At 41.9% G+C, this 26972-nt stretch overlaps 1 protein-coding gene across 1 annotated transcript; it reads right to left on the bottom strand.

Moving 5' to 3' along the window:
* Positions 1-254: 254 nt before the first annotated feature.
* Positions 255-22142, bottom strand: LEPROT (leptin receptor overlapping transcript). The gene is made up of 4 exons (XM_049879521.1): positions 22034-22142; positions 16400-16475; positions 7227-7413; positions 255-5013 (listed from the first exon to the last, which is right to left on the bottom strand). Exons 1-4 carry the CDS (start codon positions 22047-22049, stop codon positions 4897-4899), a joined length of 396 nt encoding a protein of 131 aa, XP_049735478.1. The 5' UTR covers positions 22050-22142; the 3' UTR covers positions 255-4896.
* Positions 22143-26972: the final 4830 nt, after the last annotated feature.

Raw genomic sequence — 26972 nt, 5'->3', positions numbered from 1 at the left:
CTCCCCTACCCCCAGGGCTGGTGAGTGCTAGCCACAGCAAAGTTTTAACTAGGGACTAGATTCTTCCAAGCAGCACAACAGTCCTGGACTGCTTCTCTTCAATTACAGTAAGTATAGGCTCAGAAATAGTCAAATTAACATGATATTATTCAAATAAAAACACTGGGAAGATAAATCTGCTGGTTTCCTTTCCAGTATGATACATCCCAAAGTAAAATATATTTTTTTAGTTTAATGATGTACATACAACCTTTGTTAAAGTATAAATTACAAGTTTTATTGGAAAATTCACCATCTTCACCACACATATATAATGAACACACTCTAAAGCAATCTTGGGGGTCTCTCACTTCGTGTTTGGAGTTGCACGTTATCACTGCTCTACTCCGGCGTGGCCATCAGAAAGCACACACACACACACACACAGAATGTAACTCATAAGCTATGAGCTACATACAGGACGTTTTTTTTAAGTAATGTACTTCATGAGGCAGAATGGGAAAAGGAGAATTAAAACACATAACTTACATTCAACTATAGAAATATCTCCCAATTGTGAACTAATTATGATGCTCAGAAAATGCTAGCATCCTCATAAACATTTTGGTTATATTATGGTACAAAATCAGAATTTTGTCATCTTTGAAAAGGCACGTTTTTATGCCATCTCCTGAGCATTCCTCTGAGAGCATAATGAAAGTGATTAACATAATGGAACATTTCAGCCTGTAGAAGAGTCTTCATCAAGGAGCTATCACAGGGGTAAAAATGTCCTAAGGATTGTCAGCAAAGTCTGTTAAGTTCATAAATGGAAGACATGAAACAACTGTGAAAAGAAAGGACCCGCTTAGAACTCACCCTGAGGAAGACGTGAGATGTGATCTCAAAATGTTAATATCCTTCTATAAACTAATGGGATTTTTTTCACTTTGAAACATTGCCACATTTCTGTAAGAGTCATTTGAGTTGAGGCAGTCTCATAAAAATGCAGCTGGAGCACTCTGTGTTAATTGCACACTGCAGGTGGTCAATGAGGAGTTTCACACATGGGTAAGATGATCACCAGTCATTCATTCTTTCCTGGGAAGAAGTTTTATAAGATCACTTTTTTCTTAACACCAGATGATATCAGCTGTACTAAGAAAAACTGATTGGTGAGAGTAGTAAAATTTTAGAATATGAAGAACCTCGGACGGTGAGGCAGGCTAGGAGGGAGGGCTCAGCTGGAAAAGAAGGAGAGCAAAACTCACAGGAATGTATGCAGACCCCAAGGACACACGAGCTAGGAAGGGCATCAGGAAGTGAACCAGTTGCCATGGAGTCAATTCTGACTCATGCCGACCCCATGTGTGTCAGAGTAGAACTCTTTTCCATAGGGTTTACAATGGCGGATTTTTCTAAAGTAGATTGCCAGGACTCCTTCTGAGGTGCCCCGGGGTGGGTATGAACCTGTTTTTGACGACCACGGATTCCTTAAAGTGGAAGGTGATGCAAAAATTGAAGTGAAACGGTGTCAAAGACCTTGTTCTTCGGAAAAGAAACGGAATATTGCTTTCTTCTATCTCCAAACTGTTCACACTACCCTGTTCCCATGACCGGAAACTCAGGCAGGTATCTTGAGAAGTACAGGTCAGCTATATGAGGGTTTAGCCTGCTCTAGAAGCTTGGCCTGAGAACTCAATCAACAATTCATAATAGTGTTTCTGTGGGAAAAGTGTTTCAAAGTTTGCCTGTAAACCAGTTATCTGAAAACATGACAGAGAATCCCTTCATAAAGTGGAGATTATCTACCTGTGTGCAATTCTTCAAGTTTTATAATGTGATCAATATGCTTTGAATCTCCAAAGTATATTCTAATATATATAGTAAAAATGAACTTAAAAAAAAAAAAAGTCCAACATTTGTGTCATCAAGTTGAAACTTGTGTACTGTACATTTAAACACGGCAGTACTTTCCTACTGGCAGTTATTAGTTAAATGATACTTAGGCACTGCTGAATAAATGTCTCTTTACAGACACACAGCAAATTCAATAATCTACCACTTCAATAAGCGATTCCATTGCTAGGGAATAGCTACAAGTATTCTGTATGCAAGGACTTCATATCATTCTGCAAACACAAGAGCTATTACTTTAAGGCTATAGATTAAGGCTACCTTGGTTATCTGAAATATGTGTAAGCAACAAGGACACTTTTACAAAAGGGAATATAAACTAATCACTGTTGCCATCTTAGGGCAAGAAAAAGCTATTACAAACCAATTCAAACATCATTCAAAATTATACCTTAAAAAGTTAATTGCTATTATTCTATTGCAGAACAGGTTATTGCTCAAAACTGCCCATTTCAAAATACCAAGAAATTCTCATTGTTATTTTTCTAAGCAAGAATACATCAGAATAAAGACTTCTAAAATTAAACCTTTCATCTGTGTTAAAAGTGAAATTTATTACAATACAGTGTCAGTGTTATTATCAAAAATGACAGTTAAAAAATCATAAAGTATCCATATGATTTTTCTAATATAAATACTGGAAATAACCACTTAAATCTATACATACATAAAAAAAAAAAACCCAATAGGACACTAAAAACATACAATCACACAGGAGGACAAAAAAATCACTTTACACATTACCTTTTTAGGTACTGCATTTATCTTTTCCTGGTCCCAGCATCATACCAGAATACGAAGGCTGAGATAATTAATTATTCAGACTGCAAACCTCAAGGTCTGTAAGTGTTTTGCACGTATGCCAGTTATCATACACTGGTAATGTTTAAAAACCACTGATCATTCCGATCACGTGGCTCTATTTCCCATATTTCCTTTCCTCGATAGGTCTTGGACAAAAAGTTAGCTGAGCTAGAAAAACTGTGATCACAGGGTTCAACATGAAATGTATTCCCAACGATTCATTTAAAGGTGGCATAAAGTTATAAAAAATAAAACTCCTACAGGACGTGAAAGACAAGGAGTATACCAATATGTAGATAAAATGAAGCAGTTCACCCTCTGCTTGCCTACTTGGCTCCCATGTCTCCACTGGAAGAAGCCAGAGTCATTAAGAAGTAAGGGTGCATCAGAACTGCTGTGAAATCAGGAGGGGTGGATCAGAGAAGGAACTAGGGAGGAGTACCAGATTAAATAGTAAAATCACATAATATTACATATCTATCTATTCTTCCCTGTTCTGCAAGAAGCAGGGACAGGTTCCAGCTCCTCCTCCCTGCCCCGCATTCCACTGGCACTGTCTCTGGTCACCCTGGCCCCGTCCCCTGCACTGTGAAAACAGCCACTCCTTTCAGACGGCGTATGTATTCCTTACTTAGAACCCTTTTCACAATTTTGAGGAAGAGACCATGTTATATGTTCGAACATCTGGCAAATATCAGAGTATGGTCCTCTATGATACCAAAAATTCAAACCAGTTGCCATCAATTTGACTCATGGTGACCCCATGTGTATAAGAGTAGAACTGTGCTCCACAAGGGTTTTCAATGGCTGTGATCGTTCAAAGTAAATTGCCAGGCATTTCTTCCAAGGCATATCTGGGTGAATTTGAACTACCAATCTTTTGGAGAGTAGCCAAGTGCTTAACAGTCTGAGTCACCTAGGGACAACTCCTTTATCACAGAGCTTCTTAAACTTTACTGTGCTTACGATTCACCTGGGATCTCATCAAAATGCAGTGGTCCGAGATGGGGCCTCAGATTCTGCATTTCCAATAAGCTCCTAGGAGATGCCAATGCTCTTGGTCCATGGACGGCACCTTTGAGAAGCAAGAGTCTACAGCAGACAGCAAGGGCCACTTCTGTCTTTCTGGGCCATAAACATATCTTGGAAGTGCTAAACAGAACTAAGACCTGCTCCAGTGTTACCTGCCCAGCCAAGCACATCCTCAGACAAAAAGTATAGATGTACTGCTTAAGTGAGCAGCCGCCTACCACACGCTAGGTTAATGCACTTTCAGAGACCACAGTGACTTATGAATGGGCAAATGAGTACCATATTTTCATGCAAATAACTCACGTTATACATTTTTTTACCAACCGCACAAACCCCTTAAGCACACTACGCTAAGCTTGGAAACCCTGGTGGCGTAGTGTTTAAGTGCTACAGCTGCTAACCAAGAGGTCAGCAGTTCGAATCTGCCAGGCGCTCCTTATAAACTCTTTGAGGCAGTTCTACTCTGTCCTATAGGGTCGCTATGAGTCAGAATTCACTCGACGGCGGTGGTTTTTTTTTTTTTTTTTTTTTTATGCTAAGCATGGAAACCCTACTGGTATAGTGGTTAATTGCTACAGCTGCTAACCAAAAAGTCAGCCATTCAAATCCACCACGCACCACTTGGAAACTCTATGGGGCAGTTCCACTCTGTCCTCCTATAGGGTTGCTATGAGTTGGAATCAACTTGACAGCAATGGGTTTATGTTGAGCATTGTATGTGTGGGCACATTACTTGTAAAAAAAATACAGTAACATAATTCACTTCAAGTAAGTAGAAGGTCTATTTGCTGGGAAAAAGCCCTGGTGGTAGACCAGTTAAGCGCTCGGCTGCTAACCAAAAGGTCGGCAGTTTGAGCCCATAAGCCGCTCCAAGGGAGAAAGATGTGGCAGTCTGCTTCCGTAAAGATTACAGCCTTGGAAACCCTATGGGGCAGTTCTACTCTATCCTATAGGGTCTCTATGAGTTGGAATTGACTCAATGGCATTGGTTTTATTTTCTGGGAATAAAACTTATCTTTTACACATTTAGTCCTCTTTAAAATGAACACGATATAAAGGTATCAAAAAACAGCATATTAAATTTCATAGTAAGATGCCATGTGTGTACACATATATATAGAATATGAATTATAAGAAATTCAATGCATTATATCAGGAAAAGTGCTACCACTGCTCCCAGCTAAAATCATCTCCTCTTCCAAATACAAGGAAAAAGCCTTGAATCGTAAGGAAAATGACTGCATTGCCTGCCAGCACAAGGCCACAAGCTCCCCATTTGATCTGAAACACAAGAAAACAAGAGTTAACTCTTCACTCTCTTCTTATTGCGCTAGTTGCAAATCTTATTTTCTGCATTAAAAACATCCAAGGAAATATTACATAAAGCTGCTAAAAGGCTTAATAATGTAATAGGCGAGATACATATAACTATTCAGTAATTAGTCTAATTACTTCCGTGATGGTTATTAATTAAGTCTAGTACCATCCTTATCATGTTCCCCATTAAACATCTTTCTTTACTTGTTTTTAGTAGATAATGACTGCCTCAATACTTGTAGCAAGATTACAAGTGGTCCAATTAAAATACTGGGTACTGAAAGTTCTGCACGAATTGCCCCATTTTATGGCAAATAGGAATTGAAGGCTTACCGGTTTGTTTGTTTCTAGGCAAGAAAAAATTTTAAACAATAATCTGCATACAAATGAAAGCAGTCTTTTGTTTGGCAGATTGATTTTTTAGAGGCATAGTTGGAGGTGAGAGCACCCTCTAGTGAGCATTTTTTGTTTTTATTTAACGAATAGAAACACCAATGAAAGTTTCTTCACACAACATGATGCAGTTTTGAAAGAGAAAAACAAAACACTTGCAGTAAAATTTAACAAGTGCTGGTTACAGCACAAGAAAAATAAGGTCATGGAAATCTTCTAATCAAGAACATTCAACAGTTCTTTATTGATCTAGGTCAAGTTCAAACTGACATGGTATTCAAAACTGTTCCCAATCAGGCTTTACCAACTTTTCTAGCCTCAATCTCAAGTACTCCCTTTTTGCTGCATCTTACTGGACCACTCTTTTTTCTTTTTAATTGTGATGAAAATACACACAACAAAACATACACCAATTCAAAAATTTCTACATGTATAATTCAGTGACACTGAGTACATTCTTCAAATTGTGCAATAATTCTATCCTTTCCCAAATTATTCTACCACCATTAACATAATGTACCGGATTACTCTTTATTCTACAAATTGCATTTTCTAACTTGGGCATCATTGCTTATAATAACCTTCCCTACATTAGAGGCCCAGATCAAATGCCAGTTGGAATATCCCTCCTCGTGCTCCTATGGCATTCTGATCCTATTTCAATTATCATACAATAGTATGTTTACAGTATAGAGGCAGTCCTGGTTACTAACGTCCAACTTAAGTAGTTACAAGCCAACCCCCCAAATGCCTATTATATTAAAAATTCGAGGTACACACAATGGTTTGTAATAACAAACAGGCACTATTTTGCAATGTGCATTAAAACATTATTATTATACTGTGTTACTATTTGAAAAATATTTTAGAATATCTTAAAGTGTTTAATTTTTTTATGCACATAAAGGTACACTCTATACTATATACTAAGACAAACATTTGACTAACTGACAGTATACAGGAATCATACCTGTCTCTATTTACGTGTAAATTCGACTTAAAGAGAGAAACAGAACGCATTAGTAAGCCGGGGACTGCCTGTATTTAACTCATGCTAGTTCCTGTGCTCTTATTCATGGGGTCATGCAAATAGTAGATGTTTCAAAAATATTTATTGAGTGAATAAGCAAGACTTGTGCATATCTAATATTCAACACACCAAACGAGTTTCACGAAACTAAAACAGAATGTAGTCTAGAGGGGGAGAAATAAAAGCAAATATTAGGTGAGAGAGTAAGCATCACAGAACTGCATAAATTATACCTATAAAGTGCTTTTTGGAGATGAAAAGAAAATTTTTACATTGGATCTAAAAGTATGTCATCTCATTCACTGTATCTTCTAGTATCTACATAGTTGTCCCTCAATATGTGCTTATTACTGAGTTGAGAACTGAGTACATGAGTCTATTTGCAGAAGAAGAATCTGATACCATCTTCACTTTATAACTAACAATACATTACTATTGTCATCTCCGTGGACTGTCCTAAGATTTAGGAGGCAGGGATATAAGAACAATTCTAGAGAACTGCTTAAAGTAGAAAACGCAAGAAAGGGCATGGTCTGGCTAAAGGCTGTAAGAGAAACAGAGAAGGCATTCTGAAAACACGGTCACAAGACATGGCCACAACAGACAGATCTGAAAAGGCGAAACAGAGACACTAAAAAGAGGTCTGGTTTTGAATACAAAGTACAAGCAATGAAAATGAAACTGAGGACCCGAATGCAGGTCTCTGAAGTAAACTCAGGGACAATCTGGCCAAACAATAGAAAACAAAACTTACCACGGCCACACGAGCAAGAATAACAGGAAATCCAAAGGCAGAAACAACAATTCCAGTAGTGAAGAAATACGCCAGTTCCCGACAGGCACTACTTGTTGCATCAGAGTCATATGTTGCTCTCTTGGCAATAAAGTGAGGAATGGGGGAAATGACGTGAAATATCAGGACGAACAAGGGCCAGTACACGCTGTCAGAGGGACCCAGAAAAAAAACGCCAAAAAAGTTACAGTAACGAAAGATACACTATTGTGTTTAAACCATGTCAAAAATTTACTCGTTCAACTGTTAGTATTAGTATATAATATGATTTTTACCATGACCATATAAGTAATAATAATTTAAAAATGACTGGTTCATTAATCTGTAGGTACTTTATATTGTGTAAAGAAACAACTGCACAACGCCTAATCAAGACACTTTATTACTCTTTGTATTGTTGTTGATTTCGACTCATGGTGACCCTCTATGACAGAGTAGAACTTACCACAGGGTTTTCTAGGCGGTAATCTTTATGCGGAAACCCTGGTGCGGTAGTGGTTAAGTTCTACAGCTGCTAACCAAAGGGTCAGCAGTTCAAATCCGCCAGGCGCTCCTTGGAAACTCTATGGGGCATTTCTACTCTGTCCTATGGGGTCGCTGTGAGTCGGAATCGACCCGACAGCACTGGGCTTTTTTTAACCTTTATGGAAGCAGATTGCCAGGTCTTTCTCCCCCAGAGCTACTAGGTGGGTTCCAACTGCCAACCTTTCAGTTAGCAGCTGAGCACTTACCATTGTGCTACCAGGGTTCCTTGTTTTTAATATTACTAAGCTGTAATTTCATTAAAGGCAGAATCTTATCTCAGTTGTATTTGCTTTTGCTATAGAACACAGTACAGTGGCTTGCACATGCTAACTCAGTAAAGATCTCTTCAGTGACTGCACACATTCCATGACTTTCGATGGCTTCCTATCACTCTTAGGATAAAACCCAAATTTCTTGCGCTGGACTACAAAGCCCTATATGTTTCTTTCTCCCACTCACCTGGTATCATCTTTCCATTTTCGTTGTGGCCACACCAGCCTTCTTTCTCTTCCTTAAACAACACAAGCTCATTCCTGACTTGGGGCCTTTGCACTAGCTGTGCCCTCTGCCCGCGATGCTCTTCCCCTGATGTACCACTGGTTGGCTCCTTCTTATCCTGCAAATCTAAAGTGAGATGTCCCCCCTAAAAGTGGCCTTCCCTGACCAGCCATTCTGAAGTACTCCCGAGTCACTCTTAGTACATTACCCTCCTTTAACTCTGCACAGCACTTACTCCTATCCAATATTTTCTTGTTTATCAGAACAGGGACGTGATTTGTCTCAGTGAATCACCATTTACCTCCAGTCACTATAATGAGATGCTCCATTAATAAATGCTGAATGAACAAAATAATAGATGGATTTTAAGCATGTTGTTAGGTGCTGCTGAGTCGCTCTTTGACTCCTAGCAATCCCATGTGACAGAGTAGGAAATTGCCCCACAGGGTTTTCAAGGTTGTAATCTTTATGGGAGCAATTGCCAGGTCTTTCTCCTGTGGATCCGCTGGGTGGGTATGAACCACCAACCTTTCGGTTAGCAGCTGAGTGCTTAACCATTGTGCTTTAAGTATGGAAGGCATGATAAATTGATATGCTTACTAATATAAACTTTAGTATACTCCAATCTTTACTACAAATGATCAAAATAACAATGCAATGCAAAACAAAAAATGTTTTCTTCTAAAACCAATGTTCCATATTTACTAAAAAATGCCATCTGGCTCCCAATTACCTTTGCTCTATAAATACCTCAAAAATAATCTATCACCTTTTTCTCCATCGGCTAGACATTTATTACATTATGTTTATTTTTTGAGGAGAAAAGCTCAGTCACTACTCATTTATATATAAATGACAGACAGGTTTCAGCTGAGCTTCCAGACTAAGACAGACTAGGAAGAAGGACCCTGGCGATGTACTTCTGAAAAGAATTAGCCAGTGAAAACCATATGAATAGCAGAGGAACACTGTCTGATATAGTGCCAGAAGATTAGCCCCTCAGGTTGGAAGGCACTCAAAATGCAACTGGGAAAGAGCTGCCTCTTCAAAGTAGAGTCCACCTTAATGACGTGAATGGAGTCAAGCTTTCAGGATCTTCATTTGCTGATGTGGCACGACCTAAAATGAGAAGAAACAGCTGCAAACATCCATTAAAAATTGGAACCTGGAATGTACAAAGTAGCATCCAGGAAAACTGCAAATCATCAAAAATGAAATGGAACACATAAAGATCGATATCCTAGACGTTAGTGAGCTGAAGTAGACTGGTATTGGTCATTCTGAATCAGACAATCATATCGTCCACTATGCTGGGAATGACAACTTGAGGAGGAATGGCGTTGCATTCATTGTCAAAAGAACATTCCAAGATCTATCCTGAGTACAACGCTGTCAGTGACAGGATAATAGCCTTACACCTACAAGGAAGACCAGTTAATACCACTATTATTCAAATTTACATACCAGCCACGAAGGCCAAAGATGAAGATTTTTACCAACTTCTGCAGTCTGAAATTGATTGACCATGCAATCAGGATGCACTGATAATTACTGATAATTGGAAAGTGAAAGCTGGAAATGAAGAAGGATCCGTAGTTGGAAAATGTGGCCTTGGTGATAGAAACAATGCCAGAGACCGCATGACTGAATTTTTCAAGACCAAAGGCTTCTTCACTGCAAATACCTTTTTTCACCAACATAAATGGTGACTACACACATGGACCTGAGAAGATGAAATACACAGGAATCAAAACAACTACATCTATAGAAAGAGACGATGGAAAAGCTCAGTATCATCAGTCAAAACAATGCCAGGCACCAACTGCAGTTCGAACAATTCATTACTCATATGCAAGTTCAAGTTAAAACTGAAGAAAATTAGAACAAGTACACTAGACCCAAAGTATGACTTTGAGTATACCTCACCTGAATTTAGAGACATTTCAAGAACAGATTTGATGCACTGAACACTAATGACCAAAGACCAGACGAGTTGTGGAATGGCATCATACATGAAGAAAGTAAGAGATCATCAAAAGGGTAGGAGAGAAAGAAAAGACCTAAATGGATGTCAGAAAAGACTCTGAAACTTGCTCTTGAACGTCGAGTAACTAAAGCAAAAGGAAAAAATGATGGAAAGAAAAAAGCTGAACAGAAGACTTTAAAGGGCGGCCCAAGAAGACAAAACAAAGTATTATGATGACATGTGCAAACAGCTGGAGATAGAAAACCAAAAGGGAAAAACACACTCAGCATTTCTCAAGCTGAAAGAACTAAGAAAAAATTCAAGCCTCGAGTTCCAATACTCAAGGATTCTAGAGGGAAAATACTAAACAACACGGGAAGCATCAAAAGAAGATGAAAGGAATACACAGAGTCACTATACCAAAAACAACTGGTAGACTTCAACCATTTAACGAGGTAACATATGAACAGGAACCAATGGTACTGAAGGAAGAAGACATCCAAGCTGCACTGAAGGCACTGAAGAAAAACAAGCCTCTGAGAACCGACAGAATACCAACTGAAATGTTTCAACAAATGGATGCAGCACTGGAAGTGCTCACTCTTCTATGCCAAGAAATTTGGAAGACAGCTACCTGGCCAACCGACTGGAAAACATCCATGTTTATGCCTATTCCCAAGAAAAGTGATCTGACGGAATGTGGAAATTATTGAACAATATCATATCACATGCAAGCAAAATTTTGCTGATGATCAATCAAAAGCAGCTGCAGCAATACATCAACAGTGACCTGCCAGAAATTCAACCCAGATTTAGAAGAGGATGTGGAACCGGGGAGGGATATCAGTGCTGATGTAAAATGGATCCTGGCTGAAAGCAAAGAATACCAGAAAGATATTTACCTGTGTGTTATTGACTACGCAAAGGCATTCAACTGTGTCGATCATAACAAATTATGAATAACATTTCGGAGAATGGGGATTCCAGAACACTTAATTGTACACATGAGAAATCTGTACATGTATCAAGAGGCATACATTCAAACAGAACAAGGGGATACCGCATGGTTTAAAGTTAGGAAAGGTATGTGTCAGGGTTGTATCCTTTCACCATACCTATTCAATCTGTATGCTGAACAAACAATCTGAGAAGCTGGACTATATGAAGAAGAATGAGGCTTCGGGATTGGAGAAAGACTCATTAACAACCTGTATTATGCAGATGACACAACCTTGCTTGCTGAAAGTGAAGAGGACTTGAAGCACTTACTGATGAAGACCAAAGACCACAGCCTTCAGTATGGATTACACCTCAACATAAAGAAAACAAAAATCCTCACAACTGGATCAATAAGCAACATCATGATAAACGGAGAAAAGATTGAGGTTGTCAAGGATTTCATTTTACTTGGATCCACAATCAACACCCATGGAAGCAGCAGTCAAGAAACCAAAAGACGTGTTGCACTGGGCAAATCAGCTGCAAAAAACCTCTTTAGAGTTTTGAAAAGCAAAGATGTCACCTTGAGGACTAAGGTGTGCCTGATCTAAGCCATGATGTTTTCAATCACTTCATATACATGAGAAAGCTGGACTATGAATAAGGAAGACCAAAGAAGAACTGACACCTTTGAATTGTGGTGTTAGCAAAACCCAGTGCCGTTGAGTCGATTCAGACTCAAAGCAACCCTATAGGACAGAGTAGAACTGCCCCGTAGAGTTTCCAAGTGCCTGGTGGATTCAAACTGCCGACCCTTGGGTTAACAGCTGTAGCACTTAACCAAGCAAAGAATACTGAATTATCATGGACTGCCAAAAGAACGAACAAGTCTGTCTTGGAAGTACAGCCAGAATGCTCCTTAGAAGCAAGGATAGGGAGACAATGTCTCACATACTTTGGACATGTTATCAGGAGGGATCAGTCTCTGGAGACATCATGCTTGGTAGAATACACAGTCAGGGAAAAAGAGGAAGACCCTCAACCAGATGGTTGACACAGTAGCTGCAACAATGGGTGCAAGCATAGCACTACTGTGAGAATGGTGCAGGACTGGGCAGTGTTTCATTCTGTTGTGCACAGGGTCGCTGTGAGTCAGAACCAACTCAAGGGCACCTAACAACAACTACATACATTCTGTGTGTGTATATATATATATATATATATACACACACACACACATACACATGCCATGATAATACGTATCACCACAATACTGTGATAACACAGATCCACAAAGACAGCCACAGACTCTCAGCAGGAGTGGGGATAATGTGGTGAAATTTGCCCATTTCAGCCACAGATGTGGGAGGGCAGGATGTCATCTAAAGAGCAAGAGGGAAAATGCCATTCATCAAGGGGACTCAGGGTAGAATTATTGACTTTGGATTCCTAATTTTAATCTAGAAAAAAAAAAAAACCTGTTGCCGTCGAGTCATTTCCGACTCATAACCTTATAGGACAGAGTAGAACTGCCCCAGAGGGTTTCCAGGGAGCACCTGGTAGATTCGAACTGCCGAGCTTTTGGTTAGCAGCCGTGGCTCTTAACCATTATGCCACCAGGATTTCCTTCAAACTAGAGGAATATTAAATATTCAGTAAATATGTAAGTTGAGGGTTGGAAAACTGTCTCTGTAAAAGGACAGTAATATTTTAGGCTTTATAAACTACATGGTTTCCATCTCAACTATTCAACTTTGCGGTTGTAGCCCCAAAGCAGCCATGTTATTGTTGCCGTGTGCCACTGAGTCAATACCGACTCAGAGTGACCCTGTATGACAGAGCGCTGTTGTTGTTGTTAGGTGCCGTCCAGTCAGTTCTAACTTATAGCAACCCCATACACAACAGAATGAAACACTGTCTAGTCCTGCGCCACCCTCACAATTGTTATGTTTGCACCCACTGTTGTAGCCACTGTGTCAATCAATCTCATTGGGGGTTTTCCTCTTTTTCATTGACGCTCTACTTTACCAAACATGATGTCCTTCTCCAGGGACTGCTCCCTCCTGATAACACCTCCAAAGTATGTGAGACGAGGTCTCGCCATCTTCCCTTCTAAGGAGCATTCTGGCCATACTTCTTCCAAGACAGATTTGTTCATTCTTCTGGCAGTCCATGGTATATGTAATATTCTTCACCAACACTATAATCCAAATTCGTCAATTCTTCTTGGGTCTTCCTTATTCGCTGTCTAGTTTTCACATGCATATGAGATGACTGGAAATACCATGGCTTGGGTCAGGCAAACCTTAGTCCTCAAAGTGACATCTTTGCTTTTCAACACTTTAAAGAGGTCTTTTGCCCAATGCAATACATTGTTTGATTTCTTGGCTGCTGCTTTCATGGGCATTGACTGTGGATCCAAGTAAAACGAAATCCTTCGCAACTTCAATATTTTCTCTGTTTATCATGATGTTGCTTACTAGTCCAGTTGTGAGTAGTTTTGTTTTCTTTATGTTCAAGTGCAATTCATACTGAAGGCTGTGGTCTTTGAGCTTCATCAGTAAGTGCCTCAAGGCCTCTTCAGTTTCAGCAAGCAAGGTTTTGTCATCTGCACTTCGCAGGTTGTTAATGCATCTTCCTCCAATCCTGATGCCATATTCTTCTTGATACAGTCCAGCTTCTCAGATTATTTGTTCAGTGTAAAAATTAAATGAGTATGGTGAAAGGATACAACCCTGATGTACACCTTTCCTGATTTTAAACCACACAATATCTATCCCCTTGTTCTGTTCAAACAACTGCCTCTTGGTCTATATACTGGTTCCTCATGGGCACAATTAAGTGTTTTGGAATTCCCATTGTTTGCAACATTATCCATAATGTGTTATGATCCACACAGTCAAATGCTTTCGCATAGTCAATAAAACATAAATAAACATCTTTCTGGTATTCTCTGCTTTCAGTCAAGATCTACCTGACGTCAACAGTGATATTCCTCATTCCATATTCTCTTCTGAATCAGGCTTGAATTTCCGGCAGTTCCCTGTCAATGTACTGCTGCAACTGTTTTTTTAAATTCTGACAGAGTAGGCCATATGATTGTCCAATTCGAAATGGCCAATAGTAGTCCATTTCAGCTCGTTCAGGCCTAGGATATCGCTCTTCGAGTGTTCCATTTCATTTTTGACAACTTCCAATTTTCCTAGATTCGTATTTTGTACATTCCACGTCTTGATTACTAGTGAATGTTTGCAGCTGTTTCTTCTCATTTTGATTCATGTCACAACAGCAAATGAAGGCCCCAAAAGCTTTACTCCATCCACACACATCATTAAGGCTGACTCCCCTTTGAGGAGGCAGCTCTTCCGGCACTATATGAGACAATGTTCTGCTGCTATTCATTAGTTTTTCACTGGCTAATTTTTCAGCAGTAGACCGCCAGATCCTTCTCCCTAGTCTCTGTCTTAGTCTGAAAGGTCCACTGAAACTTTTCCACCATGAGTGACCCTGCTGGTATGTGAAATACCAGTGGCTATGGCTTCCAGCATCACAGCAACACACAAGCCACCACAGTATGACAAACTGACAGATGAGTGGTGGTATGACAGAGTACCAAACCAAAAACAAACCTATTGCCATTGAGTCCATTCTGCCTCATAGCGACCCTATAGGACAGAGAACTGCCCCATAGGGTTTCCAAGGAGAGACTCGTGGATATGAACTGCTAACCTTTTGGTTAGCAGCTGAGCTCTCAACCAATGTGCCATTAGGGCTCCATGACAGTGGAACTTCCCAATAGGGTTTACTAGGCCACAGACATTATGTAAACAAATGATCATGGCTGTTTTCCAATAAAATTTTAATTACAAAAACAGGCTGGGGGCAGGATTAGGCCTACAGGCCCTAGTTTCCCAACCACTGATATAGATGATAATCCTGGGTCACCATAATTGAGATATAAAATGAATTTCTTTTTAGTAGCAGTAAAGGGTCATTCTCTTACCTAACAGAGATACAGTATATCACTGAGAATCTACACACCTGAGTTTAGAGTCAGTTGGAATGGAAAAAATCTCTAGTCAAGGGAGTAAGAAGACATGAGTTCCATTTCCATCTCTGACATTTACTGTCTATAATTTAGGTAAGTATTTAAATACTCTGGATTTTGGTTTCCTAGACAGAAATGAGGATGATAACTTACATCCCTAAAGCTAGAATAAGGTATTATCTATGAGAGTCCTGGACAAATATAATTTATTGCTAATATTTGGGTCCTCTGGTGTCTAAACAATTTCTGCGGTAGTTGGCCAGGATTGGGACAACATATTTGAATTTATCAATGTCATGATAACTAGCTGCAGTTGCAGCTAATGGCCTCACCTTCTGTCTAGTTGCTCTAGCAAGTCACCTGGAAGACTTGTGGAACCTCTCCCTGCTTCTAGACCCTTGACAATTATTAACAAAACCTGCTGAGTTTACCTCCTCTCTTTGTTTCTCTCTCCTCTTTCTTTCCATTCCTACTGCCATGGCACGAAATTTTGCTTGGTTTATGATAATACTCACCATTCTCCCTGAGTGCAGCCTAAGCACTTTCCTATCTAGTTTTGGCCAGAATGACCATCTTAACATAACCCCTCGCCACTCCCCCCTCCCTACCCCTCACAGGCTTCCTGTCAACCCCATTCTCAAGATTCTTCCCCAGCCCCTATTGCCTGAAGAAAAAAGTCTAGTGTCCTTCACAGGGCATACAGAGCCCAAAAGGATTGACTCTACATCCTTGATCCTTGGCTGACCCCTTCTCCTGCCACTCCTGCTCTATCACAAGGAACCATATGTGCTTTCCTGAACAGTCTATTTACTCTCATGTCTCTAAACCTTAGTATATAGCTTTCCAGCTGCCTAAAATCCTCTTAAGGAACCCCGGTGGCACTTGACTGCTAACCGAAGGGTTGGCAATTCAAATCCACCAGCCACTCTGCTTTATTAAAATTTAATAAAAATTGTTTATTAAATGAATAAATCCATTTTAAAAAGAGCTTTCCTCTGCACAAAGCCAACTGACCCATCATGGGACTGGGTTCAAAATTTGGGCTTTACAAACTTATTTGCTTAGAACTTCATGCTAAATTGACCAAACTCTCTAACAGTCATACAAATATTAACAAAGCACAAAAAGAAAATAGTTCTTTTTGAAATGGTAACTTACCCATAATCCTCTAAAGCACATCCCAGCATAAGAAAAGTCAACCCAATTGCCCCACTGAAGGATAATGCCACAAGAGCTGTGAAAAATAAAATGAAGAGTTAAACGCTGATCCCAGTTTCACGTTATGTGAATCATATCTCAATAAAAAAGTTTTAAGTAAAAAAAGAGTTAAAGGTTTCAAATTTAAGCAAACCCCCATTGCTGTCAATTCCGACTCATAGGGACCCTACAGGACAGAGCAGAATGCCTCACAGGGTTTCCAAAACGCAGTTGGTGGATTCAAACTACCGACCTTTTGGTTAGTAAGCATAACTCTTAACCACTATAATTTATTTCATTAGCTGATGCGGCATTTGACCAGCAAACGACTGCCTATGCCCACCACTTTAAAATCATATGGTAGAGAAAGATCTCGAGCATCTAAACACCAAACCTCTATCTAAGGTATGAATTTCCTCTGTATTTGTCATAAAACAGGCCAACCAGCTTAGTCTGAACAACCTCAGGGAAGAGAAACTCACCACTGCCTAAGGCAGGCCTTTTCACTCTGACAGTTTCTAAATGTTGAAAGCCCAAATTTATTACATTCCACCCTCTGGCTCCCCAAAAATCACATCCTTGCAATATGCAAAACATATTCATCTCATCATATCATAGCAAAAGTCTTAACTCCAAATACAAAAATTCCTCTTTATTTCTGAAATCTAGAATATAAGTTATCTGCTTCCAAAGGTACAATGGCAGAACAAGCACAAGCTAGACATTTCCATTACAAATGGGAAAAACTGGAGGGAAAGAAGGGATAACAGGCACAAAGCAAGTCAGCAGAACACATTACATTAGCCCGCAAAGCTATGAAAATAATCCTCTGTTCTCTGAGACTATTTACACAATGGCCCTGCCCTCCAGACTCTAGGTCTTGGCCACAGTCTTCAGATTCTGAGTGGAGGCCCCTCGGGCCCTGGGCTTCAGCTCCGCCTTCCAGGCCCACTGGGAGAGCAACTCTGCTCCCTCAGCTTTAGGCGCACCATTCTCCTAGTCCATCTGAGTGGCAGCTTTACCCTTAGAAACACCAGAGGCCATGGCTCCACCCTTTGAAACTCCTGAGGTCATGGCCATACCTTTGAGACTGAAGCAGCTTGGCTTCTTGTGTTGTCTCTTCAGCTTCTGCTTCCTGGTTTCTTGGCTCCTGGAGCCTCACGCCCGCATCTGCCCGGCTGGGGCAAGTGTTCCAAAGCTCTGTAGCTCCACCAATAAGTGCCCGGAAGCACCCCACTCCCGGGAAGCCTCCTGCGCACAGGTACTCAGCTTTCTCGCTCCTTGGGTCAGCAAGCCTAGCTCCACCCATAAGTGCCAGGAGGCACCCTACTCTGCCAGGAAGCCTCCTGGGTGCAGGCACTCAGCTCTCTCACTCCATGGGTCAGCTCTAGGGTTGTCTGGCACTGGTCTCCTGGTTCTGCTGCTGTTGGTTCTCTCACTGCCTCCTCTCTGCTGCTGCAGGTTCTCTGTTGCTGCTGCTCCTCTATCCATTCAGTTTTAAAACCACTTCCACGTATTAGGTATCTGTTAGAGCAGCACCCCACTCTCTCGGTACCAAAATCAGTCTTGGTCATCTAGTGTTGCTGAAACAGAAATACCACAAGTGGATGGCTTTAACAAAGAGAAATTTATTCTCTTACAGTCTAATAGGCAAGCCCAAACTCAGGGGGGCAGCTCCAGGGGAAGGCTTTCTCTGTCGGCTCTGGAGGAAGTTCCTTGACCTCAATCTTTCCCTGGTTGAGGAGCTTCTTAGGCGCAGGGACCCCGGGTCCAAAGGACACGCTCTACTGCCTTCTTGGTGGTATGAGGTCCCCAACTCTCTGCTTGCTTTCCTTTCATCTCTTGAGAGATAAAAGGTGGTACAGGCCACACCCGGGGAAACTCCCTTTACCTTGGATCTGGGATATGACCTAAGTAAGGAAGGGTGGTGTTACAATCCCACCCTAATCCTCTCGACATAAAATTACAATCACAAAATGGAAGACAACCACACAATACTGGAAATCATGGCCTAACCAAGTTGACACACACATTTTGGGGTGGGGGTGGAGGGGCACAACTCAATCCATGACACTCCTCCTTCCTTAAATCCAAAAGTGCCTCCCTGTAATACATACCCTTTGGTCACTTTGCCCCCCAAAACCACAATACTTCAAGTTTTTGAAGATCATTTTCATGGCTTCATAGAAAATTATTCCCAACTAGTATCCACTAAATAAAGATATCTATTCCCTGCATCTCCTGGACACTAAGCTCTGAGGGGTAGACTCTATGTGTCCTTGTCACACTGCTGAGAGACAGATTTTCACAGTTGTTAAAAAGCTTGAGCTCTGAGTCACAAGTACGAGTTAAGTCTTTACTCTGCCCCACTTGGTTTTATGCCCTTGAGTATAAAGTGAATCCATTTAAACCTGATTTCTCATCTGTAAAATGGGAATAATGGTGCCACCTTCTTAGGGAGTATACGGGAATTAAGTGAGATAATCTATGTAAAGTGCCTGGCAAAAAGGAGGTGCTCAATAAATACACTGACTGATGTAGGTATCTGCTCATTTTAGCAATGTTCTTTGATACAAGTACAAATCAAAAGCATAGAACACTGTATTTGCCAATTGTTCTTCTGAAAAAAAAAAATCCATACCGCTCAAAATTAGTCATTAACATTTTTTATTGTTTCCTTTTACTTAAGAGGAGATTTAGGGAGACTAAGAGGGGATCTAAGAGGTTGTTTTCTGGGAAGATGGCAAAGTGCTTTTTTAAAACACATCTAGAAGTATATACACCAAAATGTTAACATGGTTCCCACTGGGGGAAGACACTGGGAGCAAAGAAAGGACTGTCACTTTTACATCTTTTCCAGTTAGTACATGTCACTTGTTAACAGAAAAACGTACCAATGTGGAAGGAAAGTAACTTCCCACGTTTTTTCATTACAGAAGATGATCTCCCTAGTAAGCTCTATTCTCCACTCCTCTATGCCTCCTCCATAAGACGTTTCAAAGCTAAGAATCTACACCTTTCTGTTATAAGACACTCGTCCCTCAAAATTCACAATTTTATCTCCGGTCAGTTCTTCTTGATCTTTTAAGGACCCCTCCCCCGCCTCCCAAAATCTCATCCTCTGCCATCTTTTAAAGTTGGAGTTGACCAGGAATCCAACTCCATCTCTTTTTTCATTTCACACACCCTTGCTGGGAAATTGCATTCAACTAAAAGCTACCGTTACCGCAAGGGCCTGCCACATCTGATGCTCCAGCCCAGAGTTAGTCCTACGAACTAGGTCTGCACGTCCAACTTCAATCTGGACTTCTCTGCCCCGATAGCCAAAACAAAACCAAATCCATTGCCATAGAGTCAATTCCAACTCATAGCCAACAAGAACCTCAAATTCAACATGTGTAAAACTGCCACCCCTCCCAAATCTCATTTATTCTTCCCTTTGAAGGTCCTATTTTGGAAGACAGACACTATCATTGCATTCCATCTTCCAGTGAGTCACCAAGTCCAGGTGACTCAAGCTCCTAAACATCACTCAAATCGACCCTCTTCTCTAGAACCCTCTTGCCATTGCCCTAGAGCAGGCCTTCAGCACCTCATGCCTGGACTATTACAAGAATCTACCTGCTTACAAGTGTGACTCTTCCAGTCCATTCTTTCCATATCAGACAGTGATCTTTCAAATCTATCAATCCGGCATTATACCTTTATAGCTGCTCTCACTTCTACCAGTTGCCCTGACACTTGAGGCTCACCATGGTCTGACCCAACCGCCTTTCCAGCTTCAACCCTCACCACTTTTCCCCTGTGTACAGTCTTACTAAGTAGTTGAAACTGAAGAGATGGGCTCTTTCATGCCTCCTTCCCCGACCCCCTCCCATGTCACATGTTGTTCTCTCTACCTGGAGTATATCTGCTTTCCTGAATAAGGTGAAACACTTATTGGCCCTTTTTGATTCAGTTCAAGCATGCCGCTTCTGTGAACACAGTCCTCCTCTTCCCTGGAGCAAGGTTAAGTAATTCCATTTGTGTTCCCACTGTACCTGAATATACTTTAGACACTTACACAATAATATAATTGTTTCCAGCTGCAGCCCACAATAACTTCCCATTTACATTTTTCTTATGTCTCAGGCATGCAGCAGTCCCTCAATAAAAGCTAAATGGAGTTAACTGCAAAATGCCTCCTCCCCTTATTCCTTTTCTATTTCATATCCTATCTTACTTTTTATTATGTCACAATTTCTAACATGTTCACATTTAAACATTGTTATTTAGAAGTTTCTGGTTATGACTAAACACTGTAGTACTTAAATACTACTTGTTATCTGTTTTTCCTTGGCTCCAAATGGACACAGTACACACTGGACACAGTTCAAATAAACCATGTTTAATAAATTGATAAAAAAAAATAGTGAATTTAAAACTCAGCCAGAAATAATAACAAAACGTATCTGCTGCTAACAGCTCACTCTCTCAGATACAATTTCATAGTGAACATACACATATACAGTAAACATACTCGTAGTGAATACTGGTTAAGAGAGATCTTTTGGTACAAATTTCGGGGAGGATAAGAACTCCAACATGGAAACAAGTTATACTATTCTATTCACGAGATTAGAAACTTAAAGGCTTCCTACTAAAATACTTCTGATAACCTCTCTCTATGCAGCCTTCCCTCCTTCCTCTCAAGTCAAGAAGATAAGGGAAGCGGTGCATTTGTTGTGTCCTATTTTTTTTACAGAAAAGAGCAGAACTTCCCCAGAGAGTTTTCGAGGAGCGACTGGTGGATTCGAACTGCGGCCTTTTTGGTTAGCAGCCTGAGCTCTTCACCACTTCGCCACAGGGTGTTCTTGGTACCCCCTTTTAATCAAATGTCCCACTCAAAAACACATATTGCACAAACACTACTTTCTTTGTCCATAAATGGAGAAAGCATTGAAGAAAATAGTGCTAAGATCCTCCTATATAGTCTCCACAATTACGAAAACCACAGCATTTCTGGGCGTTTTCTATTGACACCCGCCCGCAGTCAACTCTGCCCAATTGGAAAAATCACTAGGAACATAAGAATTAAGCTCCCCAGTGAAAAGAACACTGGAGAAAGAACAAAAGGCTTCTCTGAAAGAAATGGGAAATTTTGCTGCGAGGCAGGAAAACGGAGGAGAGGCTTAGGCGGACAAATCGGGAAGTGGAAACCTTGTTTAGAAACCCGGCAGCCGGCAGGGGGAGGGGTGCTCCGAGGTCCTGAGCCGCAGCCGGGAAGGTGAGGCTCCCAGCGTAGCCCGGATCTCCCGGGGGACAAGGCTCCGCGTGAGGCCTCCGCCTGCACGGCGCGGAAAGACGCTGGGTGCAAGCGTGAAGGCCAGTGGTCCTACAAAAAAAGAGCTGAGGTTCCACCGCAGACTCTCCTCCACTCGCACCCCAAGGAGTAAGTGAAGCCGGTGGCACCACCCCGCCCAGAAAGGCAGGAAGAGGGGCGAGCCTGGGGGGCGGCCGTTCCCCGCTGGGGCGCCGGAGGCGCAGCTCCAGGCTCAGCCTGGAGCACAGGGGCGACCCCACAGCAGAACTACCGGACCGGGGCCGCGGATGTACCTTTAATGCCCGCCATGTCTCCTGAGCTGGGGCCGCGACTGCTTCCGGCTTCCTACCACGGCCCCGGCCGCAGCCACACAGAACCCCACCCCCGCCGGTCCAGAATTCCTCCTCCACAGGCCCAGAGCCCGCCTCCATCACGTAGAGCCCCGTCCCCTCCGGCCCGATCCCGCCTCCGCCACGCAGAATCCTGCCCCTGCCACCGATGGCCCCGCCCCTACACACATAACCCTGCCCCCGCCACGCACAGTCCCGTCCCCCACACAAAAATCCTTACTCCGCCACGCATAGCCCTCTTCCTTACACGCAGAATCCTACCCCTGCCACGCACAGCCACGTCCCCACCCCACACAAATCCTGTCCCAGTGACGCATAGCCTCTCCCCCTGCACGCAGCTCCTACACCCGCCCTCATAGCCCCGCCCACATAGCCCCGCCCACTTACCCCCCGCCCCACGCATGGCCCCGCCCCTGCCACCCCGAGCTCCGCCTCCTCTCATCCCGAGCCCGCCCCTGCTCCCGGAGTCTGCCCCACGCCGGATGAATCCGATCCTAGGTCTGCTCCGTAAACTGGAGCTCGCCTTATGTAACCCTTTGTCTTGAGTCCTCCTGGTAGTCTGCGAACTCGCCCCACGGCTCACTCTGCAAGTCGGTGGGCTGGAAACTCTGCTCCTCCCGACCGCTGTGTCCTCAGGCCCAGACGGACCCCGCTTGGCCGAGGCCTGGGCGGAGCACCGCGAGGCCTGACTACCTGGAAACCCTGCTTAGGAGTGGAGACCAACAAATACGGCCAGGGGAGAGGGAGGAGGCGAGTAAAGGGAGAAAGTTAGAGTCAGTAAGGGAGGAAGGGACATCCATATACTAACCAGCATTATGATTCTGAGTCCAGCCCTGGTTTGTGTGCCTGTCTGCGATTACGTAGCCGTGGCTTTGGGAGAAGTGGGCATGCGGGAACCAGAGAACTAGGCCTCGGGGAGACAGTCCCTTCTTCATCCCCTGCTGTATTTGTAGAGACTAAGGCCTACGCTTTCCGGCACCTTTAAACAAATAGCTTTTCTTTTTACCGCAAAGTCTGTAGTTAACTGATGCCGGTTTAGGCTGAATGGGGCCATTTTGTACTTACTTTCATTACAGGAACGGAGAATTCTCTCTTGGACACAATCTGGAAGTTGTTGCTGTTGTTAGGTGCTGTCTAATCAGTTCCAACTCATAGTGACCCTGTGTACAATAGAGCAAAACACTGCCCAGTCCTGGCCATCCTCACGATCATTGCTAGTTTTCAGCCCATTGTTGCAGCCACTGTCTTCCAACTCCTTGAGGGTCTTCCTCTGCCGCTGACCCTCTATCAAGCATGATATCCTTCTCCAGGGCCTAGGCCCTTCTGATACCATGTCCAAACGTGAGACTCTCATCATCTGCGCTTCTAAAGAGCATTCTGGCTGTACTTCTTTCAAGACAGATTTGTTTGTTCTTCTGGTAGTCCATGGGTATATTCAATATTGTTTGTCAACACTATAATTCAAAGGCATCAATTCTTCAGTCTTTCTTCATTGTCCAGAAAACCAAAGTCGTTGCTGTCAAGTCAATTCCGACTTAGAGCAACCTTATAGGACAGAGTAGAACTGCCCCATAGAGTTTCCAAGGAGCTCCTGGCGGATTCGAACTGCCGGCCTTTTGATTAGCAGCTGTAGCTCTTAACTACTATGCCACTAGGATTTCCCATTCATTGTTCATGAGGCAACCGAAAATACCATGGTTTGGGTAATGCACCCTTTAGTCCTCAAAGTGACATTTTTGCTTTTCAAAACTTTGAAGAGGTCTTTTACAGCAGATTTGCCCAAAGCAATATACATGGTTTGATTTCTTGGCTACTGCTTCCATGGGCATTGATTGTGGATCCAAGTAAAATAAAATCCTTGACAACAATATTTTCTCCGTTTATCATGACATTGCTTATTTTTACCATGTGGAAAGAGACTCAGAAAGGGTAGGACTAGCCTGATCCACACAACTCTTTGGAGGAGGTTGGGTTACAGGCCACCTTCCCCCTCATCCTAGCCCTGAAGGTGCTGCGAGGGCCCTCTTCTAATGCTTTTTCTCCGTTTTCAACAAGACTGAAAGAGAAAGGAGTCTTTGGGAACCCAGGTTCTCCTGACTACCTGAGAAGGAGAATTCTCATCACTGCCCCCTTTCAGGATCCCCACTCAGTTTACTTCTTCAAAGCCACACACTGAGCATTTTATTGTCTCAAAAAATGCTTACTTACCTCTGAATTTATTTTTCTAGCTCCTCTCATGTCTCATCAGAGATAAATGGTATGGTACACTTACTAAAAACATTTTGTTGCTAATACCTGGCTCACTGCAGACCCCCAAAGATCCAGGACTTCACTGTACTCTTTTAGTTTGTAGTCTACAATCTATTCATGATCACTGAGAGCTTCCCTGTTTTTAGTATCATATCCTTCCTAATACCCGTTAAAGCACGCAGGGGAACACTGCACATCAGCCAAACCCTGAAAGCCTGTACTTTTCAGCTCCCTTAACTCTAGTGCTCAGCTAGTCTCACGAGGAAGTAACACTTTTCCTCAATTGTGAGGATTTTTTATGGGGTTAAATCTCCTAATATCTCCTCCCATTATCAACCTAGTGTGTCTCTGCAAAGTCATCTGGAGCTTTCCAGGTCAGCCTGAAGCCAGTCTTGCAGAGGGGAATCTGGCAAAAACTGACACCACTCAGAGGCACAGTTTTGGTTTGAGTGCCTTAGGCTTCTTACCAGATGACTGTGAGAAGCAAAAAGATGAGGTACTTGCCCCGGGGTAGTGTCTGGAATCAGAAAAAGAGAGAGACAGTATTTGTCTCCAACAAGTGTCCTGCCCAAACCAGATGTCCTTTGTAGTTTCCCAAACACAGAGAAGAAAAAGTTAGCCATTTTATCTTCCCAGAGGCTTTAAACATCAACCTGTTTTCCTCTTGCCAGATGTTACCCTGGAAAATTATTTTTCCACTTCCTCATTCCGCATGTCACCAAAACCAGAAAGTTAAACCTTATGCACTGAACCCTATCCTGGACTTGCCATCAGTGTGTTACTTGGACATACAAGATTCATGACCTCCATCACACTGCCTGGGACTAGAGCAGACTTCTTAGGATGAACTTTATATTCTCTCCTTGCACTGAATTCTCTTGCACTATGAAAAAAAAAAAAAAATGAGCTAGGTTTTACAGGCAGTCCTCGGGTTACAAAAGAAACCAGTTCCTGCATATTTAAGATGAATTTATAGATAAGTAGGTAAGTTGGAACAGGTGCATATGGTTCATATTCATATGCTGCATATGGCACAGTGGTTGAGAGCTATGGTGCTAGCCAAAATGTTGGTAGTTCGAACTCACCAGGGGCAACGGGTTTGGTGTTTTTTTTTTTTTTGGTTAGTGCAAGGAGGAGCCCCGGTGGCACAGTGGTTAAAGTGCTTGGCTACTAGCTGAAAGGTCGGTTTGAATCCACTATCTGCTTCGCAGGAGAAAGATGTGGTAGTCTGCTTCTGTAAAGAATTACAGCCTTGGAAACCCTGTGGGGCAGTTCTGCTTTGTCCTATAGGGTGGCTCTGAGTCGGAATCAACTGGATGGCAATGGGTTTTAATTTGGATAGTGCAAGGAAATGCCTGAAACCTTTTCAATGATTTAAAAGCTGTACCTGCAGCAAGTGAAGGTGATTGTGATCAAGAATTTGTTGCCAGTAGCGGTCTTGGTAGCATAGTGGTTAAGAGCTACAGCTGCTACCCAAAAGGTCGGCAGTTTGAATCCACCAGGTATGCCTTGGAAACTCTATGGGGCAGTTCTACTAGATTCTATAGGGTCACTATCAGTGGGAATGGACTCCATGGCAATGGGTTTGGGTTTTTGTTTTTGTTTTTTGGCTCAATTGTTTCAAAAGAGGGCAAATTTACATAACATTGAAGGGCAAGCCCCATTGTTTCTTTAGCACAATCAAAACCTCTTTACTTGACCTACATTCCCTGTTAGGTATTTCCAGCAGGGAAACTGTCATGTTGCTGTGATAACTGTTTATGGAATTCAATTTTTGTTCCTTGCATTCCTGACACAATGGTGCTTCAGTAGTGGCAAGAGGATCCAACTTTGAGCATTTTTTCAGATGTAGACAGTACAGTGATGGTTCAAATGCTTTTGTTTTGTCACACTTCTTTCCAAATGAACATACTGCTTCTGTCCTTAAAGAACAAACTATCTGGAACTTTGTTTCTAAGACAAGGTCCCATACTCCCAGAGTCAAGCCCTCTGCCTTAGCATAGAAATGAACTCTGAAAAATCAATCTATATTCTAGCTAGGAGGCCAGGATTTCTATGCTGATTCTTTTGAAACAATATTCAAGATCACCAAAGTGTGCGTATGTATGTGGGTGGGGGCAATACAGGTGGTTAAAGTATAAATCTAGAAATCCTGTCAGGTTACATTTCTGTGCAAATGTATTACATGCTTCTCATGTTCTTTCCTCACAACTTTCCTGAAAAGAGAATCACGTGGGAAGGTATAATTCAAGCTTCTTACCATAGTCCTACAAGTATGAAAATAATTTAAGTTTCTGCAAATATTTTTGAGCCTTTTAATATACATTACAAATATTTTACACCAATCACATTTTGTTGTGTGTAACATATTTATAAAACAAAAAATATATTACAATAAATATGAATGAAACAGCGACTCTGACCAACAACTAGCTCTGTCACAACCAGTTATTTAAAAGGAATGCAAAAACCTGTTGGTCTGCATATGTTAAGAGTTTTGCAATAAATAAGGGTCCAGAATTATAATGTATCTGGAAAAGAAATATGGGCAAAAATCCCCAAATTTAAGTTAGGTAAGATTCTTTCTCATTGCTAATTATATAGCATTTATTTGATGATGTGTTAAACTGTG

The sequence above is a fragment of the Elephas maximus genome, chromosome 3 (genome assembly GCF_024166365.1).
Source record: "Elephas maximus indicus isolate mEleMax1 chromosome 3, mEleMax1 primary haplotype, whole genome shotgun sequence".
Classification (NCBI taxonomy): domain Eukaryota; kingdom Metazoa; phylum Chordata; class Mammalia; order Proboscidea; family Elephantidae; genus Elephas; species Elephas maximus.
This window is presented reverse-complemented; position numbering and strand designations above follow the sequence as displayed.